Source organism: Ailuropoda melanoleuca, chromosome 4 (assembly GCF_002007445.2).
Source record: "Ailuropoda melanoleuca isolate Jingjing chromosome 4, ASM200744v2, whole genome shotgun sequence".
Lineage (NCBI taxonomy): Eukaryota > Metazoa > Chordata > Mammalia > Carnivora > Ursidae > Ailuropoda > Ailuropoda melanoleuca.
In genome coordinates, this window is record NC_048221.1 from 29,233,346 (window position 1) to 29,260,768 (window position 27,423).

The window sequence follows — 27,423 nt, forward strand, 5'->3', positions numbered from 1 at the left end:
TTATTTTTAGTAATCTCTACACCCAACGTGGGGCTCCTACTCGCGATCCCGGGTCAAGAGTCACATGCTCTTCTGACTGCCAGCCAGGCGCCCCATGAAAAGGATTTTGAGCCTAGTTTCTGAGATACCTGCCAAGTATTCTTTTTTTTTTTTTTAAGATTTTATTTATTTATTTGACAGAGAGAGAGACAGACAGTGAGAGAGGGAACACAAGCAGGGGGAGTGGGAGAGGAAGAAGCAGGCTCCCAGAGAGCAGCATGGAGCCCGATGTGGGGCTTGATCCCAGGACCCCAGGATCACGCCCTGAGCCAAAGGCAGATGCGCAACGACTGAGCCACTCAGGTGCCCCACCTGCCAAGTGTTCTTGAAAATGACCCACAGATACTGCTCATGATGCGTACCAAGATTTAAACTCAAACAGCCCATGTCATTAAAAGACAGAGGGATCTGTGTGGGTGCAGGTATCACCTAGAGCAGGATTTCTTAACCTCCACACTACTGGCATTCTGAGTTGGGTAATTCTGTGCCATGGGAGGCTGTCCTGTGCATTGTAGGACGTTTAGAAACATCCCTCACCTCTCCCCACTCAATGCAAATAACACCTTCCCATCTGTGAGAGCAAAATGTTTCCAGAAAATGCTGAATGTTCTCTATGGGCTCAAATCACCTGTGAATGAGTACAGCTGCTATTGTGCTCCCCAAAACTAGGGAGGCACCTAATAACTGGTTTTCCTTCTCTTAATGGGACAGTTTTCTAGACCAAATAATGAATTCTGTGGACAAAGCAGAGGGATAGTTGTCTTTCTTAAAAAGTGACTTTGAGAATTTCATGAGAAAACTCATGAATTTAACTTATCTTACTTCACATAATATTTGTCCTTAAAAAAAATTTCTTTTTACACAAAAAATGAGAGGGGCTTTTATATCCTCATTGGCATACAGATCTGATAATTAATAATATTCCCATCCTGGGCAGGATTGGAGGTTTGTTGGTATGTATGGATGGTTGGTGTAAAAAATTTTGCCAAAGGCAGTCAAGGGAATCCAATATGGCAAGTGATACTAGCATTGGAAGCCTTCTGATACGGAATATTCATACAGGACGTGAATCATTAGACTCTATTAACTGGATTTTAATTTTGCTATTATTTTTGTATTTTTATTTTTTTGAAAAAATTTTACTTATTCAAGAGAAAGAGAGAGACAGCATGAATGGGGGATGGGGGGACTGAGGGAGAGGGAGAAGCAGGCTCCCCGCTGAGCACGGAACCCTATGTGAAACTTGATCCCAGGACCCTGGGATCATGATCTGAGCTGAAGGCAGATGCTCAACCGACTGAGCTACCCAGGTGCCCCTAACTGGATTTTTATTCACTTGGCAGGAGTTTAACAGAAGAACAAGAGGCTATTAACTATTCTCTTATCAAACGGGAATTTGGAATGAATGAAGTATTCAAGTGGAGCCTTCTTTTCAGGTTTTTGGACACACAAAAATAACTTGTAGCCACCTGGGGGAAGAAATGACTTTTTTTTTTTTTTAAACCAAAGTCTAGGTGGAATTATAAGAAAGGCAAAGCAAGCAATTAGGGAGGCCAAAGCGGGAATCAGTACTGCTGATCTAACACACTGTTCCAGATCCTTCCGCCAGCTCTGAGTGGACTATTCTGGGGGAGACAGTGGGAGGGGTAAAGACTCACGATGGCTCAGAGCTTTTCCTGTAGTTTCATGAAGCTCCCCCAAACATAACCTATTTCTGAAACTGGTCCAGCTCCCAAGCAAACTCCGTGGTTGACAAATGGACACTTTATTGTTGCTGTTGCTATTACTATAACATATTCATTATGTCTGTGGTGGTGGTTGCAGAGGGACATCTGACATGCAGAGAGGTGGGGTTCCCTTGTACACATCAGGCATTAACTTCTTTTCTGGTTCATCCAGATAAATGGCTCTCAAATAGGGGTAATTCCCCCTCCTACTCCCTAGCCTCCCCGCCTCCGCCCCATAGAGCATTTGGCCAAGTCTGGAGACATTTTTGGTCATTACAACTGAGAGGGGGGTGCTACTGGCATCTAGTGGGTGGAAGCTGGGATGCCACTCAACATTCTTCAGTACACAGACTAGCACCCCACAACAGAGTTACTTGCCTCCAAATGAGAAACTTGGTTCTAGGTGTGTTTTTAAAACTGAGGGTTGTGACCTATTAGTATGTGCTAAAGTCATTTTATTGGTTACCACCAACAATTTTGAAAGATGGGATAGAAAATGTCAGACTGCATCACACAGAGGGTAAATATTGTTTCATAAACTATTGTGTGTGTGTGTGTGTACACATACTGGGGTGCCATATTTCTTACTGTGAGTCATGGGCAAATAAGGTAGAAAGGCACTGATCTTGCCTGGGACTTCTCAAACTTTAACGTGCATTTGAATCCACAGAGGATCTTGCTAAAATGCAGATTCAGATTCCTCTGGGCTGGGGTTAGGGCTGCGATTCTGCACCTCTTATAAACTCCCAGGTGAGGTAGATGCTGATGGTCCATGAACCACACTTTGAAGGATAAGACTGTAGATGACATTTTAAATTCATTCATTAAAAAAAAAAAAAAGTAAGTGGCTATGACTCTGGGTATTGAGCGCCAGTGATATCTTTTGGGGGTGGCCTCTATATCACCCAGCAGGGAGAAAAAGAGTTCGTTAATTAATGGGTAGTATTTAAGGATTTAGTACATCTCGTATCTTACGATGCAATGTGATAATATTTGTTCCACAAGATGTGCCTTGGCTACTCTGTGTGTGTGTGTGTGCGCGCGCGGGCTCGCGCCCGCATGTGTGCACATGTGTGTCATGTATAAGTCTGTTGCTTACTGCCTCCATGCCATAGTCTGCCATAAGAAAACAAAAACCCATTTCTAAGACACAAAAGTATTGTGTGGGTCATGTTAGCAAGGCTACTGTGACCTTAATATAACAGAGCAATCAGCCTGGCTTCTTAGAATGATTATTGGAACATTCTTCTCTGGAAAAGGAAACAAATTAAGTGTATTCACCAAATGTCTCCTGGAACAGAGAAAGCTGTTCTGATAAAGACACTTAGCAAAACTCTTCCTTGAACACAAGCTTCAGAGAAAATTCAAGACTTGTTTTATATAAGGTTTGCCGAAAAGTCAACGAGACCTATTTCTATGAATGGCTTTAGGAAGCAGCTAGATTAGAAAAGAACTACTTGAAGACATGCCATTGAAATATAAATCTGTAAGGATGAGGCTAACAAAAGCAAAAGCAATTACTTTTGGATAGTAATAATCCATTTGACACAATTAATCCAAATAATCCAAATCTGTTAATGCTCCCTTTTCTTCCCTGCACGCAGGACTGCTGAAACCTCAAATCAGGCATGGAGAGACACATTCCCATGTCCACGTGGAATGGAAATGTGTCTCTATATCTAAGACTCCAAGAAAAATAATGAATTGTTGTCATTTGTTCGTTATTCTGAAGGGCATGGGGCAAGAGAGGATTCATATCTGAATATGAGATTCATTGCAATAGGACATCAGAGGCATCAAAACACTCTTCTGTCCACCCACTCCCACCCTAATAGAGCTCACTTTCTAAAAACTTCTATTGTTAGTGCTTTATTCTCTTGGCTAAATATTTTGTTAAAATTGCAAATATCCCCACAAAGGCAGCACTAAGTCGTCTTCACCTTAACAGAGGAAGAAATAGCAAATCTGCTAGAGGGAGATTTGGATGGTGGGGGAAGTAGGAAAAGCTAGAAGATACTGGTCTTTTGAGGGGTGCTGGAGGAGCAAAGCCATGACGATGAACTTGGATTGTCCTATAATTCCCACTTGGAAGAGTCTTGGGTCTGAAGTTCACTTCTAAGAATTCAAACCCCAATCATGAGTGCATGTGCATGTGTATCTGGTAATATAATAACGTTGCAAATCAAGGTGGGAGGGAGAGGTCCACTACTTCTCATTTCCCTCTGACTCTGTGTCCAGTTTCCATAATCTTCTTGGGAAATGACACCCCTCTACAGCTCTAATGCATGGCTCAGGACATGGCTTAATTGTCAAGAATTTACTTTGGGGTTCAAAACTAGATGGAGAAAAAAGCAACAACTGTTTCTCCTTTCCTAACTGCTTTCTCTGGTACATTTCAGATTTATTTTCCCGTTCCAATACATACAATCACGCAGATTCTAAAGCATGTCCTTATAGACTGGAGTATATGCCCTTTAGTCTCATAACTGAAGAAAATAAGGACAAAGTCGGAGTTCAATTAAAATTTGACCTGAAGAGTACTGAAAGCTCAGCTTCTGACTGATTTGGAGGGCTTAATTTCAGATTGATAACCTCAGGGAAAATCCTAGCAGAATTAACAAAGGAACCTTCCTAATGGTCTAGAGGCACGTATGTCAATTACTAGTCCAAGATTTCACCACAGAAGTCACAGGGACACAAAAGGCACTGGACCGTGGGCCCCAGATTTACCCATCCAGGCTCACATATCTGTGCCTTAATACATCAAATAAGATCCTTGTAGCTCTTCACATAGCCAACGTGTACCCTGGCTTCCGTGGATTTTTTGCAGTTTAACTGCTTTTGTTTTTGTTTTTTAGAGCCAGCTTCAAAAATTCTCCTTACATACAAAGAACAGCTTTAAAAAAACCCTGGTTGAATTATGCTGAGATACTAATTATGTCTAAAAGAACTACTTGGTTGAATTCAGCTAGATTTTTTCCCCTCCTCAAATCAGTTCTATGTTTAGCTAGTAATAAACTTCTCCAGTCTGTAGAACAATTGGCACGGCGGTCCCTTTAACAAGTCAGGATCACGCAAAAAGGGCCAGTGGTGGTAGAAAGAAGCTTAAAGAGCATCACCACAAGATGTGGTATGTGGCCATGGTTTGCCCAAACCAGATGTCAAGAATATCTGGGGGACAACTGGGGGATTCTGAATATGGAGAGTGCATTAGATGAACATTTATTGACATGGAAAATGGAAATCATTAGCTTAAAAAAGCAATTTCTGCTAAATTTGTTAAAAAAAATACATAATGTATATAAGCACATAGAAAAAGATCCCAAAGAATAAATACTCAAGTAATAATTCTGGGTGCTGGGGTCATAGCGTTTTCTTATTTTTTCTTCACTGTATTTTTTTTTTAATTTTTTTTTTAAAGATTTTATTTATTTATTCGACAGAGATAGAGACAGCCAGCGAGAGAGGGAACACAAGCAGGGGGAGTGGGAGAGGAAGAAGCAGGCTCATAGCAGAAGAGCCTGATGTGGGGCTCGATCCCATAACGCCGGGATCACGCCCTGAGCCGAAGGCAGACGCTTAACCGCTGTGCCACCCAGGCGCCCCCACTGTATTTTTTTTTTAAGAGGGAGAGATTGTGTGCAAGGGGGTGGGGGAGGGGCAGAGGAAGAGGGGGAGAGAGAGAATCTCAAGCACGATGATCGCTCTCACGACCCTGGGATCGTGACCTGAGCCGAAATCAAGAGTTAGATGCTTCTTCTACTGAACCACCCAGGTACCCCCGCATAGCTGTATTTTCTAAATGTCAACAATGCCCATTTACTACATCTGTAATAATAAAAGGTATTAGCCATTCCTCCATGCCCTAAAAAACTCACATTCAGAAGGTCAAATGTGATTAATGTGCCAAGGCACTATGGTTTTGTTTAGGGGGTAGGGCCAGGTCAATTCAAAATCACTTGCAGGAACAAATAATTCTATGAGATGATAATGTGGATGACCAAAGGCTTCCTGAATTGTTGACGATGCAGTCTATAGCCATTACGGTACTTAGTCCTCACAACTATGGTAAGAAGTCAGTTTCTTTACAGTTGGAGAAACTGAGGTCTGGAGAGGCTAAATTATTCACCTGAAGTCAGCTCAGCAATGGCAAAACCAGGATTCCTACTCCCATCTGGCTCACTTCAAGGTACCAGTCCTGACCGTTGTTATTCTGCCTGTTTCAGAGCTACGTTTTACCAGAAGTTTTTTAAAAAGGTACCAGGCTCCTGTCTATCAAACAACGCTCAGCAAATCTGGGGTTAGCATATTAAAGTGAAACCGAGACTCTTACAGCACCTTAGATGGATACGGAATTTCGTTCAACAAGAAAAGAGGAGGTGTGGGAAAAGCATGCCCATTTCAGGGATGACGAGGACGATGGTGATGTGGTGATGATGATGGTGGTGGCGGCGGCTAACACTTACCCAGCGCTCGCCCGGAGCCCGGTGCTTGCAGCTGCATGCAGCATTTCACCCCCGGGATAACTCCACGAGGAGGTTCTGCTTATTACCATCTCTGTTACATAGATGAATCGGCTGAAGCTCTGAGAGATTAAATACCTTGTGGAAGGTCACTCAGCTTGTAAGGATCAGGGTGAAGTCTGAAGGCTCCGAAGCAAGGCCCGTGATCACTACGCCATGGCTCCCATCTGGGGCACTCAAACCTGCTTATTGCTTGTAGAGGAGAGAACTCACTATCTCAGTGCCCAGATGCTGCATGCCTTGATTTTCTTTAATCAGCCCCCTGGAACCACAACCTGTTATATTGGTGAGTCTTGTGCACCTCTCCCCACATTGTGCTTTTGGGACTAGTTCCCTTCACCCGGACAGCTGGCAATACACCTTGCAGATAGAACAGAATAACATAATGCTTCCTTGTAGGCTCTTCACCAGTTACTTCCCCGAGCAGGGGGACTCTTAGTTGGATTGATAGATGTTCACATGCATCGTGCTTTTGTAATTTAATAAGGTTATTGAAATAAGGTTATCTGTGGTTTCATATATAAATATAGCAAATACATTTTAGTAGGCAAAGGTTTCATTTTTCAAATTACCCCTTTAATGGAAAATATTCACACTCAATTATTGTGCTGACACATAAAGTGGACAAATACCCGATTTGATAATGGAACAGCAAATTAAAATCTCTTTAAGGCAAAGAACACAGAGCAGCAGCCCCAACCGAACCTGACCGCGCTGCCTGATTAAGTGCTTATGGGGCAGGTTTTGTAAGGGGCCCTTTTCTGATCTGATAACTGCCACGGAGAAGCCAAAGGCAGAGTCAATCTGCAAATACTTAATCCTCCAGAAGGCAGATTAAGTGTATAATTGACCTATATAATCCATGTATCATCTCCAGTCAAATGTTCCCTAGGCCTGGTTCACAACGACTCTGGGCCTGAGGAACGCCAGTGCGGAGCGTGCATTACCACCAACGTGGATTCCATCCAAGTTCGAGATGGTTTTTTAATCACTCATCTCCGAGCCTGTGAGGTTTAAGCAGATGAATTCACCCTAAGCACATCTCTTTTAATCCCGATTTTCTTCTCAGTCTGTGTCTTCAAGAAGTACAAGGAGCAAGGAAAATAAATTAATTTTTGTTTAGACCTTGAAATCTTAGGTGCTTCTCTTGATGATCTGATCTCTAATTTCAAAAAGCATGTTTTTGTTTTGGGGAAGATATTGAATTAATCACCAGAGAAGGGGGGGGGAAGCCATCTGCATGATTTATGGACACTCAAGCTTTAAATCACTGTTTTCAAGCTATTTCTTGGGTTTGTGCTTTCCTCCTCAGCAGCTGCTTTAGGAATACGGAGATTATTTCATGTCTATATTTTGTATCTTCTATAAAAGTCAGCAATAATTTCCAGGAGGCCAAGCCTCCCCTGAGTCGGATAGCAATTTGGTTCTCCTTTAAAAATTCGGCATCTTTAATATCATTTAAGTTCATGGTTACGGTATATATTGCATCATTCCCTAGCTTTAAATCTCCAAATCTTTTGTTTTGAAATATCTTCAACTGTTATTTTGCAGCAACTGAAACCAATTAACAATGGAAGGTCATATTTTTAGAAAAAAAAATTACAAAAATGCAGATGAAATGTACAGCTGTACATTTGAAATAGGAGGGGAAGCAGTTGGAGGATTCTTTTCCAATCAGCCCTTAATTTTGGACTGGTTAGCTGTTTCTTAGGTGCACGACTAAAAAAGTTGATAGTATTTTATAGAAGGACAATGTAAATCAATTATTAATACATAGGGAAACTTTTACTGCATCAGAAAGACCTGGTTAGGCAACCTTCTGTCTGAATGTCTTGCTTCAATAAACCTAGAGAATGGCTGTTTTAAAAAAAAATGTTGGTGAACATGAATTTGGAAAGCTGCTCTTAAGTTACATAATAAAATAGATAAAAATGCAGAACATTAAATATAGAGCCCCAAATGCTATGCCGATAATCTCCCACAAGCACCCAATTCCAGCCAAAAGTACAATGACAAGGCAGAGAGAAAGCTCGATCAGAGGGAGCCGCAGGAGAGGGGCCTGGCGAGAACGGACGATGCACTCGTTAAATGACCAGCTCTTAGTCCAAATATTCTCAGATACAAACACACACTGATGCCATCCAGCCTTTTCTATTNTTTTATAAAGCCAACCAGAAAAGGAAAAAAAAAAAAAAAAAAAGGGCGGGGGTGGAGAAACAAAACTAAAACTAAAAAGCAAGAACTGGAAGGACATATCAGGTAAATAAAATGGACACTTTGAAACACAGCTGAAAACACAACAGGAACTCAGAGAATATTCCTCTGAGTGACAGATGCCAGCAGGAACTAAAAACCAGGGACTGACACAACAGTCAGAATCAACAACCCCCAAACAGCAAACAATCTCGGAGACATATATTTTTTCCTCATTCAAAATGCTAATTTTCTATTATTCATTTTTGCCATTTATCAAAATGCAACAATTTGGAAGAGAAACCTCTCAGATCAACAAGTTTTTCCTCAATAGATTTCTGCCAATTATTTAGAAACCAGCCCCAGGACTACGATGGCTAAGACATGGAGTTGAAAGAGTAAGCTCACTGTGGCAAGAAGTTGAGGGTGGCCAGTCTCACAGACCCTTCTGCCTTAATAGTCCCATCCCCTTGTTTAGCTCGGGGGACACGAGAGCCTTGCAGAGCATATATGCAAAGAAATAAACACCATGCTTGAGGAAACAGAAGCTGCAAATAATCAAACATGTTGGTAATCTGATGTTTTGCTGCTAGATTATAGAAAAACAGTAAGTACTGAATTAAATTGCCGAGACTGCATGGTAATGAAGCTTTTTGAGAAGCTCTGGGTTTCTCAAATGACAAATGTTTTAAATCCATGACAGATTCAATAACTTTTTTTGCACTACATCAGTTAGGTTGCCTAGCACCAATAGTCTGTAAATTTGGGGAGCAGGTTATTCGGAAAGTAAGAAAGTAAATGGCAAGAAATTCGTTTGCTCCGAATAAGCTACTGAAAAATTTTTTTCCACAGGGGTGGGAGTGATGCTCAGTGAATGAGAGTAATGGTGAAGTCTTTAAACTCCAATACTCCGGGGCGTTTGCCTAAGACTCCCTCAGGAAACATAATTAGGATAATACAAGAATAAACTGTGAGGATCCCCACAGAGTTGCTGACGCCATTTTACGTTGGTCAGTGTAATTCAACAAGGGGCTAGAAAGACTTGTGAGTTCTCGAACGACCCTAAACATAATTTGCTTTCTGAGCAACATATTCTTAGTAAATATGTCTTTTCATTACTAATGCACACGAGAAGTCAGAGGGCTTGAGTTTGACTGCGTTCTTCCCTCGTCGGACAAGTCTAGTCTTACCATCTGTGCTAGCCAAGGCTCTACTCTTACTTTTTGAGTAACAATTCAGTTGTACTCTCCCTTAAGAAAAGCCACTGAAGAGGACAATTTGCCTTGCTGCCTCCAACAAGGCTACCTTAAAAAAAAATTTTCCCCCTTGTAATTTTAATTGAAAAAAAAGAAAGAGGGGAGGGTGGGTTATCTGTGATGAAGTGACAGGCTAAGCTACAGATTAAACACTGAATTCAGTACGAGATGTTTTCAAGTTTCAGAGAACACCAGGTTATGTGCACACGCACTCGCACAGGAACGCACACGCACACTCACGCGAGGGCCACACAAAACTGAGAATCAGAAGATACTGATCAAAGGAAAAGAAAAAAAGGCAACCTAGGCATTGAAAAGAACAATCCACAGGCTTCTTGAAAATTTGTGGTTTGGAATTTAATTCAGCGGAGATGGGCAGAGTGTCCACACTCCTAACTGCAGACCGGAGGGTCCTGCCTGTCTCTGTTTTCAATGCCTATTGGATGGGTGACTGTGCCCCCGTCATTCTAGGCTCGGTACTTTCATAAAGGCACGCATGCAGAGAAGGGAGAGAACCCACTGGTGAGCTTTATGCATGTATGAGGCATTCTCAGTGGATGTGGGTCATGCTAGAAGATGTACACAGGAAGATTATTTGATTCTAATTCATGCCACTTGATATAATGTGATAAAACATTTGACATGAGAGATAAGTTCCATTTTAATCCGAGAGAGGACGGGTGGGAATTAAAAAGTAAGAAGGGTTTTCTCAAGGAAAGGTGATGCAGACGAAAGAGCGATAGTGAGCACAGAAAGGGGATGATTGGAAAAGAAAAAAAGAAAGGAGCCTCTTCGACACACAAGGAAAGCAAATGGGCTGGAAGACAAAGCATATAAAAGTCAGGAGCTGCAGACTCCTAAGCGCTGCCAACAATGAGCTCACTTAGCTGTGGAACAAACACGCACACACACACACACGCAAACTCAATGTAAATTGCTGAACACAATCACAGAAAAAATATAGAAACACGGATTCCATAGTAGACCAAAACATTAATGTTCGGGCTGGCACTAAAAATATATGAAAACCTGGACAGAAGGAGCTCACGCTTCACAAGACAGAAGTAGGCTGCACAATTAGAGCCACACGGAGACAAGTACGTCAGCCTCCATGCACTCTGGCCGGGTCTACACTGGCAAATTCAGTGAAAACTTGAAGCAATATATCTGGCTAAATTAGGCAGCCCCATCTGCCTTGGCCTGAAAGAGGCGGATGGTTTGAGACCAAAGCAGATTCCTTTTTTTTTTCTTTTTTTTCTTTTTGCCTCAGTGGCTTGCTTCGGAAATGCAGATGTAGTCACAGTGGAAATAAGATTGCTTGATAACTATTAAGCCTCAGAAATCTGCATTTTCTCAAGTTCAGTCTGGGTCTGGCAACCTGATGCACCTGCTCTCTGTATACCTGCTTCTTCTCCCAAGTTTTCCAGTGGGTGGGTGGGCAGGGGGCACCCCAGTTTAAAACCACACTGACTGAGCAACTCGAGCGCAGGAGTTTGCCAAAAGCCAGGGCTAACTAAGCATTTCCAGTCTTCCAGAAACGGAATCATCTTTGAAGTGATAACAATGCAACACTTACTGCACATCTGCAAGCCACGGCTGGGGTCAGGAAGGTCCCACTCCCAGGACAGGGAGCTGGTCTCAGCCTCCCCGACGAGAACACCTCCCTAAAGCAAGGCCAGATTGCAAGGAGGAGAACCATGACCAAGAAAGGTCTTTGCCAGTTACAGAAAGCTGCCTCACAAGCTTCGTGCAGAAACGAGGCTGCTTGCTGAGGGGCTGTGCGCCGTCCTACGTATCACACAGATTGGGACTGAGACACGGCCACACCAGAGTGGGTTCGGAACAGACACACGACAGATAAGAGCCTAAGGCAGAGGCAAAGGGAAAGATATTGCTTGAATCAGGACCAATCCATTTTCTCAAAATGTGACTTATCCTCCTGTCTCTTATTTTGTCACATTTTGGAGGGTCTCCTCCTTGGTCTTCAAGGAGGAGAAGGCATTTACTTACATCAAATAACCTTTCTATATACATCTCCTCATTGACCTTATCACGAAGGACATCCTGAGAGTGGCGGATGAAAGTCACATAGGCGTCGGCCACGTCCATCCCGGGTTTCTGCAAAGAAACAGGAAAACATGAAAACGGAATTTTCAGACAGTGACTTCCTTGATTACTCATGCATCTTAGTCTCCCCATCCCAACCCACATTGCTTTTGCTGGAATTTCAAGCGATTCACCATATACTGTATAGCTATCCACAGCCTGGACTGTTAAGAATTGGTATTTGAGCCTCCTGCTCTTTCCAGGAATCAAACCTGGCTAAGAAAGGAGTTGGGATTACAGGGTTTTATAGATATTTTTCCTACAATTAATTTTTTTTCCTGGCATATATACTATAATGGATAAATCATCACTGGATAACCCAGAGACATTCTCTGGCTTTTCTTTGGAATGAAATCCCCATTTAAGAATACCCAAACATACTCTGTCTTCCACTGTCTGTCCTTAATATAACATTGGAAAGGTGACAGCCTTCCTCGATCTTCTTTTTCTCTTTAAAAAATTGAGAAAATGCTAAGTAAAGAAATTATATTTTAGTGTACACTCCCTCCTACCAAAGCCACATTTTGGGTGATGGGTGGGGTGGGGAGGAATACTTTAACCTGAGCATATAGTGAGTATTTCCTAATCAGTTTAGTCAGAAGAGACGTTCAACCTATTATTTTTCTTTGCTTCCCAGTGCAGCCTTATGGTCCAAAAAATTTAAAGAGTGAGAGGTGGGGAGGAAGATGAAGGATTTGATTTTTAAATAAATTAGATATTCTGGAAAGGTAAGCAGGTGGTTCATCCAGCGTTAGGAAATAATTTATTGTAAGAAAATAATAGTAAGAATAAAAAGGGACTCGGAATGCACGCTACTTGAGATGTCGTAATCAAAGTTATCTCCAAAAAAACCTATTAAAAACACTGTAATATGGGTCATCGGGAGAGCTGCCACAAACCCCTTAAATTTCCACAGTAGACATGTATGTTTGCTAATAACTAAACAAGATTAGTTTTCATTACTGTGATTTACCTTAGATCACAAAGTATCATTTCTCTACAAGACGCGACTGTCAGGCACTGCAAATTGAAGTTAGTTAACACTTCTGTGTAATTTCCAGGGTGAAAATGAGGAAGGTTTGGAAACAGTAGGACTGTATTTTTTTTCTTTTCTTTCTTTCTTTTTTTTTTTTTTTTGTGCGTGATACAAAGCAAACAATTATCAAGGAAAGGGCCAATGCTTGGCCCCTGGGATGCTAGTAACATTTCTTAACACCTGCTGAAACAATGACAAGGTATTAATTTGAAAAACAATGAGGACAATCCGAAGCCACAGTAGTCAACTGTTACACTTTCAAGCAATTTTCAGCGAATGGATTGAGCAGGTTCCGTGATGGTCCTATAATTGTTGCAGCTTTATAATACGAAACAATAGAGGTTCTCCAATGAGATGTAAGTGATAGATATCAGTTCCAAACTGGCCCCTCGCGCCTTCTCGCCCTTGGCAGCCGCACATCAGAGGGCATTCTCAGCAGGGATGGGGACCCCTACCTGGGCGGACTTGAGAAACTTATTAGGACTGTTTCCATTTCTTCCCTGGTGATTCTTGAGGCAGATATGGCCTTTTCCTGGACACATGCAGCCATCTTAGAGCTAAGATTCAAAGCTCAATTCAGCAGAATTATCAGTAACCTGCAATGTCAGTAACCTACAATAACGGTTATATTCACCATTCCTTCTCTTTCTGCAAAATTTACTGTCGTCAAAGGGGCATTTAAGTTTTAAAAACGGATTTAAAAAAGTCAGTGTGTTCATCTCACCTACGTAGTTAAAAATTTCCATGGTTCGCTACCATTTGACTCTGTTTTATTTTTCTTCATCATGCGTACCAATATCTAACATTTTACTATATATTTGCTTATTTGTCTGTTTCTGTTAGAACATAACTCCACAAATATAAGGGCTCCATTTGATCTGTTTTCTAGTGTATCCTCAGCACACAGAATGATGCCTGGCACAGAGTAGGTGCTCAGGAAATATGGGCTGAATGCACAAACCCCTGAATGAATAAGCCCAGTTCCCACCTCTTTTTGTAAGCTCTTCGGTCACACTACGTGGATTTTTAGTAGATCCCTCGCCAACTGGAACTTGAGAAAATCACTGAAATTTCTCCCGGGTCCTAGTTACACCATGTGTAAAATGGGACTACTAAAGGCTCTCCTACTTACCTTCAGGTGTTGTTAGGATCATTAGTTAAAATAACATATGTCAAAATGCCTTAAAAGCCATAAATTGCTATACAAACATGAGTCACTATGATTCCCCTCCCCATGCTGCCCCACGATATTATATCACTTCATAGCCTTACCTACCTTTGGAATCTACTTTGGAACCAAGAAGAAAAAAGGGGCTTCAGAGAAACCAACGTCACAGTAAAGATCACAAAGTCTCTGCATGCCAACATATGTGGTTTTCTCGTAATAAAGTCTCTAGGCCTCCTCTCACAACCTTCTTCCTTTCTCACCAGCTGCACATCCAAATCTAAGAAGTTTGCTCCCCCTCTTTTGGTAACCAGCAAGGAGGAAGAGGTGTGTTGGTTACACAGCACTATCACTTTTCCTCACACGCTGAGCAAACGGCAGCACAGCCCCGTAGACTCCCCGACCACGGGGATCTGGGACTCTCAAGGGCAGAGGCAAGCTGCCCTGGTTCGGTTCCTCTGCGGGTAGCACATCACTAGGTGGGCTACTGGGGAAAGACAGAGTCACCGTGGTGATCCTCTGTCATTGGGGAAAGGTTCAAATACGGTCCGTTCTGTATTTACGGAGGCAGAGAAGGATGGGTAATGAAGTCCAGGTAGATCTCCAAACAAAATGGTGAAAATACAGACTGTTCCCAGACACACAAGCTAGCGTGCAGTTATAGATAGAAAATATTCTCTGCTAAACGGCTGATGTTATTAGATACATCAGGTTTTATACCACATTGCTCTCTGAACACAGTGGAGAAAAAACTTTAGCTGATGGTGTTTAGTACCTCACACTTTATTTTAAATGTGGCTTCAACAGGCTGATGGGATAGGATGTGGATTTTAGCAAACGTACAACACAAAGAAAGAAGTCTCTGTATAGTTAACTCCATCCACGTGTGGCAGATATCATTTGTGAAGAAGCCACTCTGTGGCTTAGGACAAATAGGACGTTTTAATCCTAGCTTACCCCTACCAGGTACTTCTGAGCTTGAAAACAAATTTAAATCTTCAGTCACCTAAGCAAGCCCTAATTAGAAATGCAAATCTGCTATGTATACCAAAGGGTCAAATACTACCTGTAAGACAAAGTGATAGGCTTTGGGGATTATGCAGTGTTTTGAATGACTGGTAACAGCACTTCTTTCCAGTAGTGTGGATAATTAAGAGACAAATCTCTAATGTAACTAACTACCAGTCCCCACAAGGAACTAAACCAATAAGCCATGTGCCAAAAACCTCACAGGGCAACACAGATGACCTTAGAGACTTCAGAGCCAGAAACAGCTCGGGAGATGATTTTATCCATGGTTGTTAAACCTGGCTGTAAATGAGAAGGACCTGGGGAGCTTTAAACAATACTAATGCCGAGACCCCGCACTCCAGAGATTGTTTTAATTTGGCGGGCAACCTGGCACTAATACTTGTCAGAGCTCCCCAGGTGTTTCCAAGATGTAGCCAAGGTCCAGACTCACTGAATTAGTCCCCTGGTTCCCAAACTTGCGCTACAGATCAGCTCTTTAAAAAGGGATTTCCAAGCTCCCCGCCCCCCTTCCCCGCCAATCTCTGGGCACAAGGGGCTGGAAATCTCTACTTTAAAAAGACAGAAACAAAGACAATTCAAAAAACAAGTATTAACGCTGCCCATCCTGGTGTTAGGACCACTGATTTAAGAGGTGACAGTCGCTGGTGTGCTGGGACACTGTGTCTTCAAGAGAGAAAACAGAAACAAAGAAACAGAACAAAACAACAAACCTTGATGCAAGGAAACTGCCAATTTCCAGGGTGTAAACATTCCCTCCGTGGTTGAATTCGAGCTACCAATGTGCCCTGACCGAAGCCAGTGGTGGAAAGAGCATGTAAGTGACTCTCGGAAGGCAGCGCTAGCAGGGTTTCCATAGTCAAACTGCTGGCACTTAAATCCTCACTCTCTCGACTTACTAGCCAGGTAACCTTGGGCCACTAGCCAGGTGACCTTGGGCACGCTATTAACCTCCCTCATGCCTCAATTTCCTCACCTGTGAAACTGGTGCTACCTCCCTCACCAAACAGTTGTTTTGAGAAGTAAATGATTACTATTATTTACCATAGGTAAACAATGTACATATATGGGTATTATATACTATTATTTTCTATAAAATTGTTTATTTACAAAAACACAATATTCTCACTATAATATTATTTGGCATAAAAATATATGTTAATCAACTTAATTTTAAAGTTTACCTTTGTCCTTAGCCATAATAAGTGGTGAAATCATGGATTTGATGTGCTAACCACATTTTTTCTAATACTCATTAGATAATCACTCAATTATCCTAAGAAAGATGTTTGTCTATGCACTAACTGAAATCATCTTGCAGATGGCATCGTGGTTAAGGGGACTGGTATAACTCTCAGCTCTGCCACTTACCAACCACGAGACCCTGAGCAAGTTAATAACGCTGTCCCTCTGTTTCCTCATCTTTAAAGTGAGGTTGTTGTAGAGATTATACGTAACGTGCTTAGAACAGTGCAGCGAGTGCTTTATGAGGTTTGGTTTACAATTGAAATGATTATTATATCATATATCTACAGTGGTAAATGTACCACATATTGGAACACGCTGCATCATTTTCTTCTGTCTCCCTAGAGGGTGCAAACTCTGCTAATGCACTTTTGTTCCCTTTCCTGTAGATCTGGAGTCCATTTTTTTTCTTATCTTTACAATAAATCTAAAACTGGTTTGTAGGAATGAGGTCGAACCACATGAAACGTGTTGATATTTGACTTTTTTTGGCCTCCCCCAAATAATTGGCCCTCCCCAATAATTTCAACTGATAGTAATGATTTCCAGATCAAGTTTCTCCAGGTATTTGGGTCTTGCCTACTGGGCACCTGTTCAAACCTCGTTGGGGAGATCTCCCCTCCACCTGGAGGCCTATAGAATAATGACCTCAGCCACCAGATCTTTGAGCTGGGAGCCTAGAATTTCAATTTCTCTTACTCACTGGCAGGTCAGGGCTACCGTCAGCAAATTCATCCCCCCTCCCTACTCTCCCCTGTGCAATACAGTGTGGGCACCCTCTTCCCCCTGCCTACGAGCCCCCTGCTGCTGAAATGTCTAGCGAGGGCCAGGTATGGTGCTGAGAGTCCCATATACGTGTGTTATTTAATCTGCATAGCAAACCCGTGGCTTGGGTATTATTACCTCTATTTTAAGGATGGAGAAACAGGCCTAGAGAATTTGAGTAGTTTGCTCCCTGTGAACTGAAAGTTTATACTTTGGGGCTTGGGAAAATAAATTACTGAACGCCTCTCCCCGCTCCAGTTACGTGAGAGCTTTTTCTCTTCTCCATTATAAAGACTATCTACGTGAAGGGGTCTGAGGTCCCTTGATGAGAAGTATTATATAAATTCAAAGCATAATTATTGATTGTACATTCTTTCATTAAACAAACAAAATATATGCTAATGCTAAATTCACTCCAATTTTCCATTTTGCCATCCTTTGAGAAATAAGCCAATAAACCATTACACACTTAGCTTCCTGGGGAAATGAATTTAAATGTTAATATAAATCCTTTTAGAAAAAAACAAATTTTAACAAATAAGTATTTGAACAAGGAGGGTACTTAACCACGTTCAGAATGAGAAACGTTCAGTTCAAGACCCTTGGTGGCTGTTGAGATAAGCTCTCTAAATTTAATATTTTATAATAGACTCACACCTCTTTTGTTAGAAATGGAGAAACAGAATCATTTTCTTTTCCCCTTTATTGGAATATATTTAAATCTCTCCAATTTTATTTTGCTAATAGGCAGGGCAAAGTCTGTCTATAAATGTATCCTGACTTATCACAGGTAATCCCACACTCCAGCATTCATGTGTAGTACTTAACCTCAATTTAAATGTAAATTTTGGGCAACCACAAGTGCTTTATCTGTGAACTTTGAGAGCTCTCTTCATTAATGAGGTCTGCACTAATTATAAGCAGTTTTGTAAAGTTTCCTTAAAACAACTGCAGAATTGACCCCAAAATGAACAAATTCAGAATTTATTTTTTAAAAAAAAAATACTGGCACCATTGTGCAAATTTCTAGCTCCTGGCTACTCCCAAGGTGTGCACGCAGAGGGGAGGTGGTCAGGATGGTAACAGAGTGAACTGTAACCGAGAAACCAAGGAAAATGAAATGAAAGGCAACCGGGTTTACCCTCAAATAGGACCTCTCTTCTTGATGAAAGAAACCATACCCTCTCCTCATCTGAAAAAAGTTTTACCATGAAATATTCTTGGCTTCTCTGTTTCTGATGATTCAAGTCAGGAATATGCAATTTAGCAGCAACTAATGAAAACAGCACCATTAAATTTCTCGTGAAAGCAAAAAACCCCCACAAAAACAATTTTCGAATACTCACAGGTACATCCACATATTTGGAAGCTGCCTTCACCTAAGGAGGAAAGAAAGAGGTCAGAAGTGAGGCTAATGTTTATGCTTCGTTGTCCACAGCTCCGTGCTGTGTGTCATCATCAGTTAACACAATATGCTGGCACCCGGAGCTGACCAGGAAACACAGAAAGGTACCAAAAAATGAAATGTGATGGCTATTTTCTTCCCTAAGCATAGCCACCGCTTTGGAGAGAAAGAGATAAAAGAGAGGGAGAAAGAAAGAAGGAAGGAAGGGATGCGAAAAGGCGGGGNGATCCTGTGGCTTGGCTGGTGTGGCAGTTTTGTATTTTCTCTGTCCCTTTAAAAAGGAGAAAAGTGACTCTATCTAAACCAAAGCTGATTAGTGGAGGGCTTGCTAGTCTAGAAAAACAACTAAGGCTGCTGTAACTTCTTGTACCTTGGACCTTTCATCATTTGGCGGCAGGTTTGTCCTAATGGAATCCTCCAGTTTCAGTAAAGTGTCTGCAAGCGGAGAGGATGTAGTGGATGGGTGTCTGTAACCCAGAGGGTGATGGGTATATGTGGGTGGGGTTGAGAGGGTACCAGAGCCTTTTAAAGCCTGTCCCAAGGCTGCTGTTGTGTCTTCTGGTTTGCTTTTTAAAAAAAAAATTTATTTCTTTGAGAGAGAGAGAGCAAGAACAGGGGGAAGGGCAGAGGGAGAAGCGGACTCCCCACTGAGCAGGGAGCCTGACGTGGAGCTGGATCCCAGGACCCCAAGACCGTGACCTCAGTGAAAGTCAGATGCTTAACTGAGCCACCCAGGTGCCCCATCTCCTGGTTTTAAATATTAAAAACCCCAGATGGGAAGTGTAGGAAGTGGCTATGAAATTTATTTTCAGGTTTTGGGGAGAGAGTGTGGTTTAGTGTTTGAGAGCATGGAATTCGGAATCAGATCTGGTTTCAAATCCGAGCTCTATGACTTATAGGCTGTGTGACCTTGGGCAAGGTACTTCATCTCTCTGAGTCTCAGTTACCTAATGAGCAAAATGCAGCTACCAGGAGATACCTGTTTCAGCTGGGTGATCTGCAAGTGAATGCACACAAAGTTCTGGGACAGAGTAGACACAGAACAAATGGCAGCTGAGGTGATCGATTCATTAGCTAATATGGGTGGGCTCTGTGTGCTGGGAGAAGTCAATGCACAGGGGCTTTGAGGAATAAAACCTATGGGAGTATGTCTGATATTCTGTGTGTTTCATCTGGACTCAGGTCATGTTCCTTCAGGCACAGGTACACATGGGCTACATTTGAGGTCACAGAGGTTTTTTAGACTCATTGGAAACCACAAAGACTGAGAGGCACATCAAGCAGTTAGGTTATCTTTCACATCACAGGTAGGCTTCCTCTTGCCATTTGGCTGAGACCGATACCAGGGATCACAGCTTCTACCCACATGTCTCCCAGGAAACTATCCAGGGGAGCATTTCCCCTTATTGCTCTTTTTTCAAAGCTACTTTTCACAATACCAACTCCCAAAGGAGAGAAGCCAGTGAACCAATAGGGTGTAGGTAGGGGGGCAAAAGCCCAGGATTAAAAGTCCAAAATTCTCTAAGTGGCAGAACTAGTTGACCCTAAGATAGCTACATCAAGTCCCACAGCCTTGGTTTCTAGAACAGGGTGTAATTCTGTGTACTCCGCAAGGCTGAGAGCCTGACCTAGTGAAAAAAACATATGAGAAAATGTATCATAAACTTTAAAGGGCTGACCACACACATTGAGGGCAATGCATCCAAACATCTGGAATCATCACTGGCACCCAAGACAATGCCTAGATTCTCCTGTTATAGATTCTCTTAGACCCCTACACTTTTTCTTTGCAGCACCGACTGCAACTGTAATTCAGTAATTTTGTGCAGTGTCTGTCTCCCACAGAATGTCATCTCTTGCTCACAGCTGTCTCCCCAGTGACTCACTTGGTACCTGGCTTAGAAAGGGCACTCAGGAAAAATGGGCAGAAGGAAGGAAGTAGAGAAAGCAAGTGGCCAGTGATGGCTTCAGGGTGTTTGAGGAATAAGCAGGGGGAATGGCCAGATTGAGAAGTCTTTGCATGAGTCAGTGTGAAAGCCAACATTCTGAAAGCTGACCTCTTGCAAAGGCTGGTGGGCGAAAGGAGAAGGCCCACATTGGGCCATTAAAGGGATATCAGGAAAGCTTTTCAGATTCTGCACAATTAACATTTCTACTAAATGATCCCCAACACCAAATCTTTCCTGTCCATTCCAGATGCACAATCTAGTTTGGTCAAGAAGGTGGCTTTCCTTTCTTTCAAGTCTCTCAAACTTACAATAGTATCTAACATTTATATGGTGTTTTTTGCTTTGCAAATCCCATTCATATAAGTTTCTTCTTTAAGCCACCCTGCAAAATGGGGGCTATGAAGCATATCTATTTACAACTGAGAACACTAAAACCCACAGAATTTAAGAATTCATTTGCTCATGATCTAGGCCAGAAGGCAGAGAAGGCAGGACTCCAATGTGGTCTCCCGAGCTCTAATTTTTCCTTCGGAACGCCTGATGTTCCCCCCATGGTAGAAGTGTACAAGAGGAATTCAAGCACCAGTGATTGGGGCAGGTGCTGGCAAAATAATTCTTCTTGACTAGGAACTACCTCCTTTGCTCTGTGGAGTCAGTGCTTGGCAGTTGGTATGAGTTTTGCTACAGCTGAAATGATCAACCTTTAAACACGCCTACTCTCCATTTACCACTAACATGCAGTTTCAATTCCGAGAATGACACCAGTCAAGTTCTATTCCTTTCAAGGCAGTTTGGGAAGATCAGGCAAGCTCTATGTCATGAATGAAAAACATACACTCATACATGCATACACTCATACATGCATACACTCATACATGCATACACTCATACATGCAGCGGCCTTCGGTTTCTCACCGGATAACTGCTGACTCGTTGTCTGTCTTATTGATCTCCCTCCCGTCCCATAGTAACAGGAAAAAATAGCTCAGAGTAAATTGTGGTCCTGTAGTATTTAGAAAAATGTGGTGTACCACTTTTGGTTCTGGCCACTGAACTGTAAGAAGGAGGTTGACGATGAGGATTCAGGAGTGTCTTCTTCTAAGGAAAGTGAAAGCAGAGACATCTTGTCTAGAAAAGGACGTGCTTGTGTGGCATTAAGGAGCCTCGATGTGGAAAGACTGAACTTTTTCATGGTGGTTCTAGAACATGGAATCAGGATGGATGAGTAGAATGAAGGGCCCCAGGAGAAGGTTCAAACAGCTCTCTCAGTCCATCCAGGCACTGGTCATCTCTGCTGGTTGAGAGGCTCAAGCAGGAGCTATGTGGGGTGCCCTGGATGTGAGCCTTTCCTGTGTGACAGGTTACCTCCAAGGCTGCTTCCTGTTCTGACTCCCGTCTCCTTAAGAGGTGAGAAGCTTCCATCAGTTCTATCTTTTTATAGTAGATGTTGAGATATAGCAGAGTGAATAAATTGGCAAAGTCAGCATCAGAACTCTGGTTCCTGAACCCATTCCTGCCTACCGTCAACAGTGCTGCCTTTAAACACCACATTTATTTTCGGTATCCATAGGATATATATTTGCCAGCTATATTTTGAGAGGACGGGCCAGATCCTCCCAACCTACGAGGGCTGCAGAGTTATTGCCAAGGGTCAGAAAAATTCAAGTGCACACCAGACACTGTCTCTGGATCAAATAAACAACAGGCCTTACAGTCCACACAAGATGATTTTCCATGGTATGTAGATGTTATTTTAATGAAAACACACATTTCTTTAAAAGTACTACCTATATTATAGAATTTTGTCATTATGTATGTTTTCCCATCAGTACTTCTCAAAAGTGTGTGTGCACGTATGTGTGCGCTATTTTCTTTTCCTTTTTAACTTTAAAAGAAATCTTCCTAGTGAAGTGGCTAAGAAGGTGAGCTCAGGATTGGTGCAGTCAGAAGTCTGGCTTTGTCGTTTTCTAGCCTGGTGACTTTGAGCAAGTTACTGAACCTTTCTGAGCCTTCTCTGCAAATGGAATGATCATAGTATTACTCAAAGGGATACTGCAAGGACTGAATGAGATAACCCATCTAAGTGTGTAGAACAGTGCTGGCACAGGGTAAAAGCTATGTAAGGGTACCTTTTCTTGGTGGTTACTGGAAATAGTGGCTTATTGGTATAGATGAAATGCATGCTCCTTGTCCTGGTGATGGTGGTGATAGTTTCACTCATCACCTCTAGCCCATGGGCAATTTCTTACCATAAAAAGGATGCTGGAATCTCCCCAGGTTATCAGCAGATATCTGAGCTGACTCTCAGTCTGGTATACTTTCTGCCAATTCACTGAACATCTTGTATACTAGAGACTCACCCTCAAAACCTGGAGGCAGACGGCAAAGATCTGTTCCCTAACTCAGGATGGCTGAGTTTAGGCATGAGTAAGCGGGTGGTTCCTCAGGCCAGGGGGCTCAGTTATATTCTGTAACACGTACCTCCTGCTCTCTGGGACCAAGCCATATGCTCTGGGGCACAGGAGATATGGGGGAGGGGAAGGGGTTTGCCCCAGATACCTGGTTGGATACCTAGTCTAGCACCTTTTCTAAGTAGACACTCAAGGGAAAGGCAAGAACTGTGACTTCAGCCAAATGTCATTTCCTGAAATTTTTGTATTCTGACCATCCCGTTGATGGGACAAAGAATACCCCTTCTCTGGCAGTACCCATGGGTACTGCCCCCTCACCCGCGACCTCCCAGATAGACTTTCCCAGTTCTGGGAAAGGAGGTCAGAAGAGGAGACACAAGGTAGGAGAGCCTGAGGGAGACCAAGGATGATGGAAGGGAGAAAAACTGTCAGTGAACAACTTGTCCATGTTCTCACATGCCCGAAGCAGAGAACCTTTATTATGTACAAGGCACCACATCAGGGGCTGTACATGAAGGCGTTTGCTCCAGGATTCCCGGCCCCTTTCTTAGATGATGTCTAAGTGCATAATCTCTCCAAACACAGAATGAGTCATGTCCATCCAACAACTAGTAACTATAAGTAACATTTCTGAGTGCTTATGTCTTGCCAGGCAATGAGTCAGGGATACTGTATTTGTTATATTTAATCCTCATAACAACCTATTAATTATTCCATTTTGCAGCTGAAGAAACCGAGGCTAAAACAGATGAAGAGACTTGGCTTAAAGTTATTCAGCTAAGACGTTAAAGCTTTGGACCTTCCATCCCCTAAGCTGCCTATTATTCAGTTAAAAACAAACAAATATAAACCACTTTTATTGACCAGTCATATTTAACTCTTGTTTTTGTGTGTGTGTGTGTGTGTGTGTGTCTGTCTGTGTGTGTAGACACAACCTAAAATGGCTTCTCCGGGAAAAATATATGAGGGATTTGAATAATTGTCTGCACTGACTCAGGGCAGAAGGTCCAAAACAGTTTCTCTGGCCTGAATGTCCCAGCTAATTACTCGACCCTCCACCTGACTTAGTGTGTGTAGACAGGCTTAATGGTTTCTCTATTGAGCTCTTCCATTATTTTTCAGGTGCCCAAGGTAATCTTTTCATTGAACACTCACCATCCCGGGATTTTCACAATGCTGATGACTAAGGGATTTTCTTCTGCCTGGTCCTAATAAGGGGACCTGAGTTAATCATTGTGTAGCTTTGATAGGGAGCACGGTGGGGGCTTAAACCACTTCTCTTGCTTCATTAGGGGAAAAAGCAACCCAGGTGCAGACCATGAGGACCTCAGGGTTTGATACTATTAAATCAATGCACAGACAAAAAAAAAAAGAAAAAAATGGATTAGGCCCTTTTTGCAAACAGAAATCTGGTGGGTAGACTCAAAGATGGAAGAAAAAAGACGTCTGAACAGATACCACTGCATTAGTGGCTGCCTGAGTTCTCCTTTCTCCCCATGGTCGCTTAAGAAAACACCGACCAAGGAAGCGATTTATTCTCTGCACGAGCTGACGCCACCCGGGCTTGTTTGACTTCACAAGAGCTCGGAGCTGATTTTTCTGCCTTTTTTTTTTTTTTTAAAGATTTTGTTTTATTGGGGCGCCTGGGTGGCNGCCTTTGCCTAGAAACTGCCAACCACACCACTGCTTCAAGGGGCTAGCAACATTTACTTCAATGTTTGGCTTCTGAGATTTCTGTTTGCAAGGATCATTTTGCTATTTTGTGCCTTTCTCCTTTTCTCTAACTCAGGCGATCATAGAGATCTGGATTACTATTATTATTTTTTTGCAACTTGAGGCAGTTCAGTATGTAAAAATGTTATGTAGGGTCACCACCGGGCATAAAATAATCATCTCTTGGGGCGCCTGAATGGCTCAGTGGGTTGAAGGTTGGACTCTTGGTTTCGGCTCAGGTCATGATCTCGTGGGTCATGGGATGAGCCCCACTATGGGCTCTGCGCTCAGCGGGGAGTCGGCTTGAGATTCTTTCCCTCTGCCCCTCCCGCCACTCACCTGAGCTGGTGCATGTGCATGCTCTCTCTCAAATAAACAAATCTTTAAAAAATAATCATCTCTCTTATGTTGAATCTTATTATCTATTACCATCCTCGTGTCTATGAAAAGTAAGAACTTCTCTCTCTCTCCTCAGTGCCTACACTGCCTGATATACAGCAGGGGCTCAGTACAAACTTGTTGAGTGAATGAACTTCTGGCTGTGGCACTCTTTACTTAGTACCCAGGGTAGAGGTTTCTAGTATTTTCTTGCAGTTGGTTTTTAAGTTACAACAGTCTTAAAGGGACATTGAAAAAAAAATGTGGGCAAAAGGAACTAGTATTTGTTGCCTCTATGGGAAGGGCTGAAAGGGTCTCTTGTTCTCACACAACACGGGCAGTACAGTGCAGGGGCAAGAGTGGGGGGTTGCGGGGGGACAGGTCCGACACCAAGGCTCGCATCTAGTTCTATCACTGGCCAGTTGTGGGCCAGGGAATTAACTTCTCTGAGCATTAGCGTCCCCACTGAAAATAGAGAGTGACAATAATAATTCCTCACAGGGTGGTTGTATGAATTATAAATTTTAAAAAAGTTTTTAAAAAGTGTTTTAACATGTGCAGGGCATTATTCTAAGCATTTGATTTCTATTGATTCATTTAGTGCATGTTAAGGATTAAATGAATTAATGTACATAAAAACCTTTGTACACGTATGTGTTCAATAAATGTTGGCTATTAATTTACATTCTCTTTTCCTGCCACCGGATTTGACCAGTCAGGTTCCAGGGCTCCGGTTGGACGGTGTTTCCTGGCTAGCTAGGTATCTGCACACTGAAGTGCTTCAGGTGACAGTGTGTGACCTACCTTGCAGTAAGAGGCCTGGCTGTCTTACTTCTTTGCTGGCTCTGAACCTGGACTCTCTTTTGTATTCTATTTCTTCCTCTTAGAAAGAGATCCCTGGAGACAGAGTGACTCTGTAGAATGCTCTGCATTGAAATATGGACCCAAAGCCTAGGTCACAACGTGGTAGCCTATTCCCAAAGAAGCTTGTCATCAGTTATTTTGCTCCCTGTATGGGCATGCCATTTCCTCACTTTAAAGTGGAGTTTATTCCTCTGTCACCCTCCTTGAGTCTGGGCTGGCCTAGGACTGTTCTGACCGACAGAACATGTTTCGAGCCAAGTCTTGAGAAGGGCTGGCAGCTTCCGCTTCCTTACTCTTGTGAGCCAGCTGCCGTGTACGTGTGCGTACCTGGAGACTACCGTGCTGTAAGAAGCTGCTTTATAGAAGGATGCTAAGGCTCAACCAGGCTAAGCAGTTCCCAAGAGGTGAACCAGGAACTGGCGGAACTGGAGTACAAGCCCGAGTCGGGTTATGAAGTGCAGAGTCCTTTCATTACACCAAGTTGTTGAAGTTCTGAAAAGGATGTGTCATTCTAAAACCACTTCTGACCTACTGACCACCTGGGATCCGGGAAAAGGAGAGCGTACTTTGTGGAAGGTGTACAAGCTTAGGGTCATACAGATCTTGGTTTAATTGTGCTCCATCACTTATCAGTTAAATTATTCAACTTTTCACAGTTTCTATAATCTGATCTGCAAAATGAGGATAGGAACTATCATCTTTGGAGGGTTCTTCTGAGGTTCAACACGTTAACATCACGTCAAGTGCGCAACACAATGCCTGGTACACAGTAAGAGCTCAATAATCATTAGCTATTATTATTACTAGTGTTTAATTCACTGTGGTTAGCTGGGAGTTGACTGCGCCAAGTGTGTTCCTCTCCATAGCTTATAGACTAGATAAAGGTTGGCAGACTATGGCTTGTGGGCCAAACCTAGCTTGTTGTTTGTTTGTTTGAAGATTTTATTTACTTATGTGACAGAGAGAGAGAGAGAGACAGAGAGCACAAGCAGGGGGAGTGGCAGGAAGAGGGAAAGGGAGAAGTAGACTCCCTCCTGAGCAGGGAAAGCCCGATGTGGGACTTGATCCCAGGACCCCAGGACCATGACCTGAGCCAAAGGCAGTCACTTAACCAACTGAGCCACCCAGGTACCCACCTGTTGTTTGTTTTTGTATGGCCCATGAGCTAAGAATGGTTTGCACATTTTTAAGTGGTTGAAAGAAAAATCAAAAGAAGAATAAATATTTCCTGACATGTGAAAATTATAGGAAATTGACATTTCAATGTCCATAAATAAAGTTTTATTGGAATACAACCACGCCCACTCATTTACATCACGTTGCTAGCTGCTTACAAGGGCAGAGGCTGAGAGACCGTGTGGCATGTAAAGTCAAAAATATTTACTTTCTGGTCCTTTCCAGAAGTTCCCTGACCTCTGGGCTAGAACATGCTTAAGTGAGAGACCACGGAGTCGGGGTGGGAAAAGAATCACAAAATGTTATGTCTGATCTTCATTTGCCCATTAACTAGTTGACTGATCTCAGCTACTTGCATAGCCTCAGGTCCTTATCTATTATAATAGAGTGCCAGGCTGAATGTTTTTTCTTGATTCCTTCCAGAATTAAAAAAAAAAAGTTTG

General features: G+C 42.5%; 1 protein-coding gene across 1 annotated transcript in view; it reads right to left on the reverse strand.

The window, feature by feature from the left end:
• Positions 1-27,423, reverse strand: part of CADPS (calcium dependent secretion activator) — a 499,023-nt gene that overhangs the window by 26,993 nt on the left and 444,607 nt on the right. The window contains 2 exon segments of the mRNA XM_034658585.1: positions 11,749-11,856; positions 18,431-18,463. Of these exon segments, the coding sequence (XP_034514476.1) occupies positions 11,749-11,856; positions 18,431-18,463 (141 nt within the window).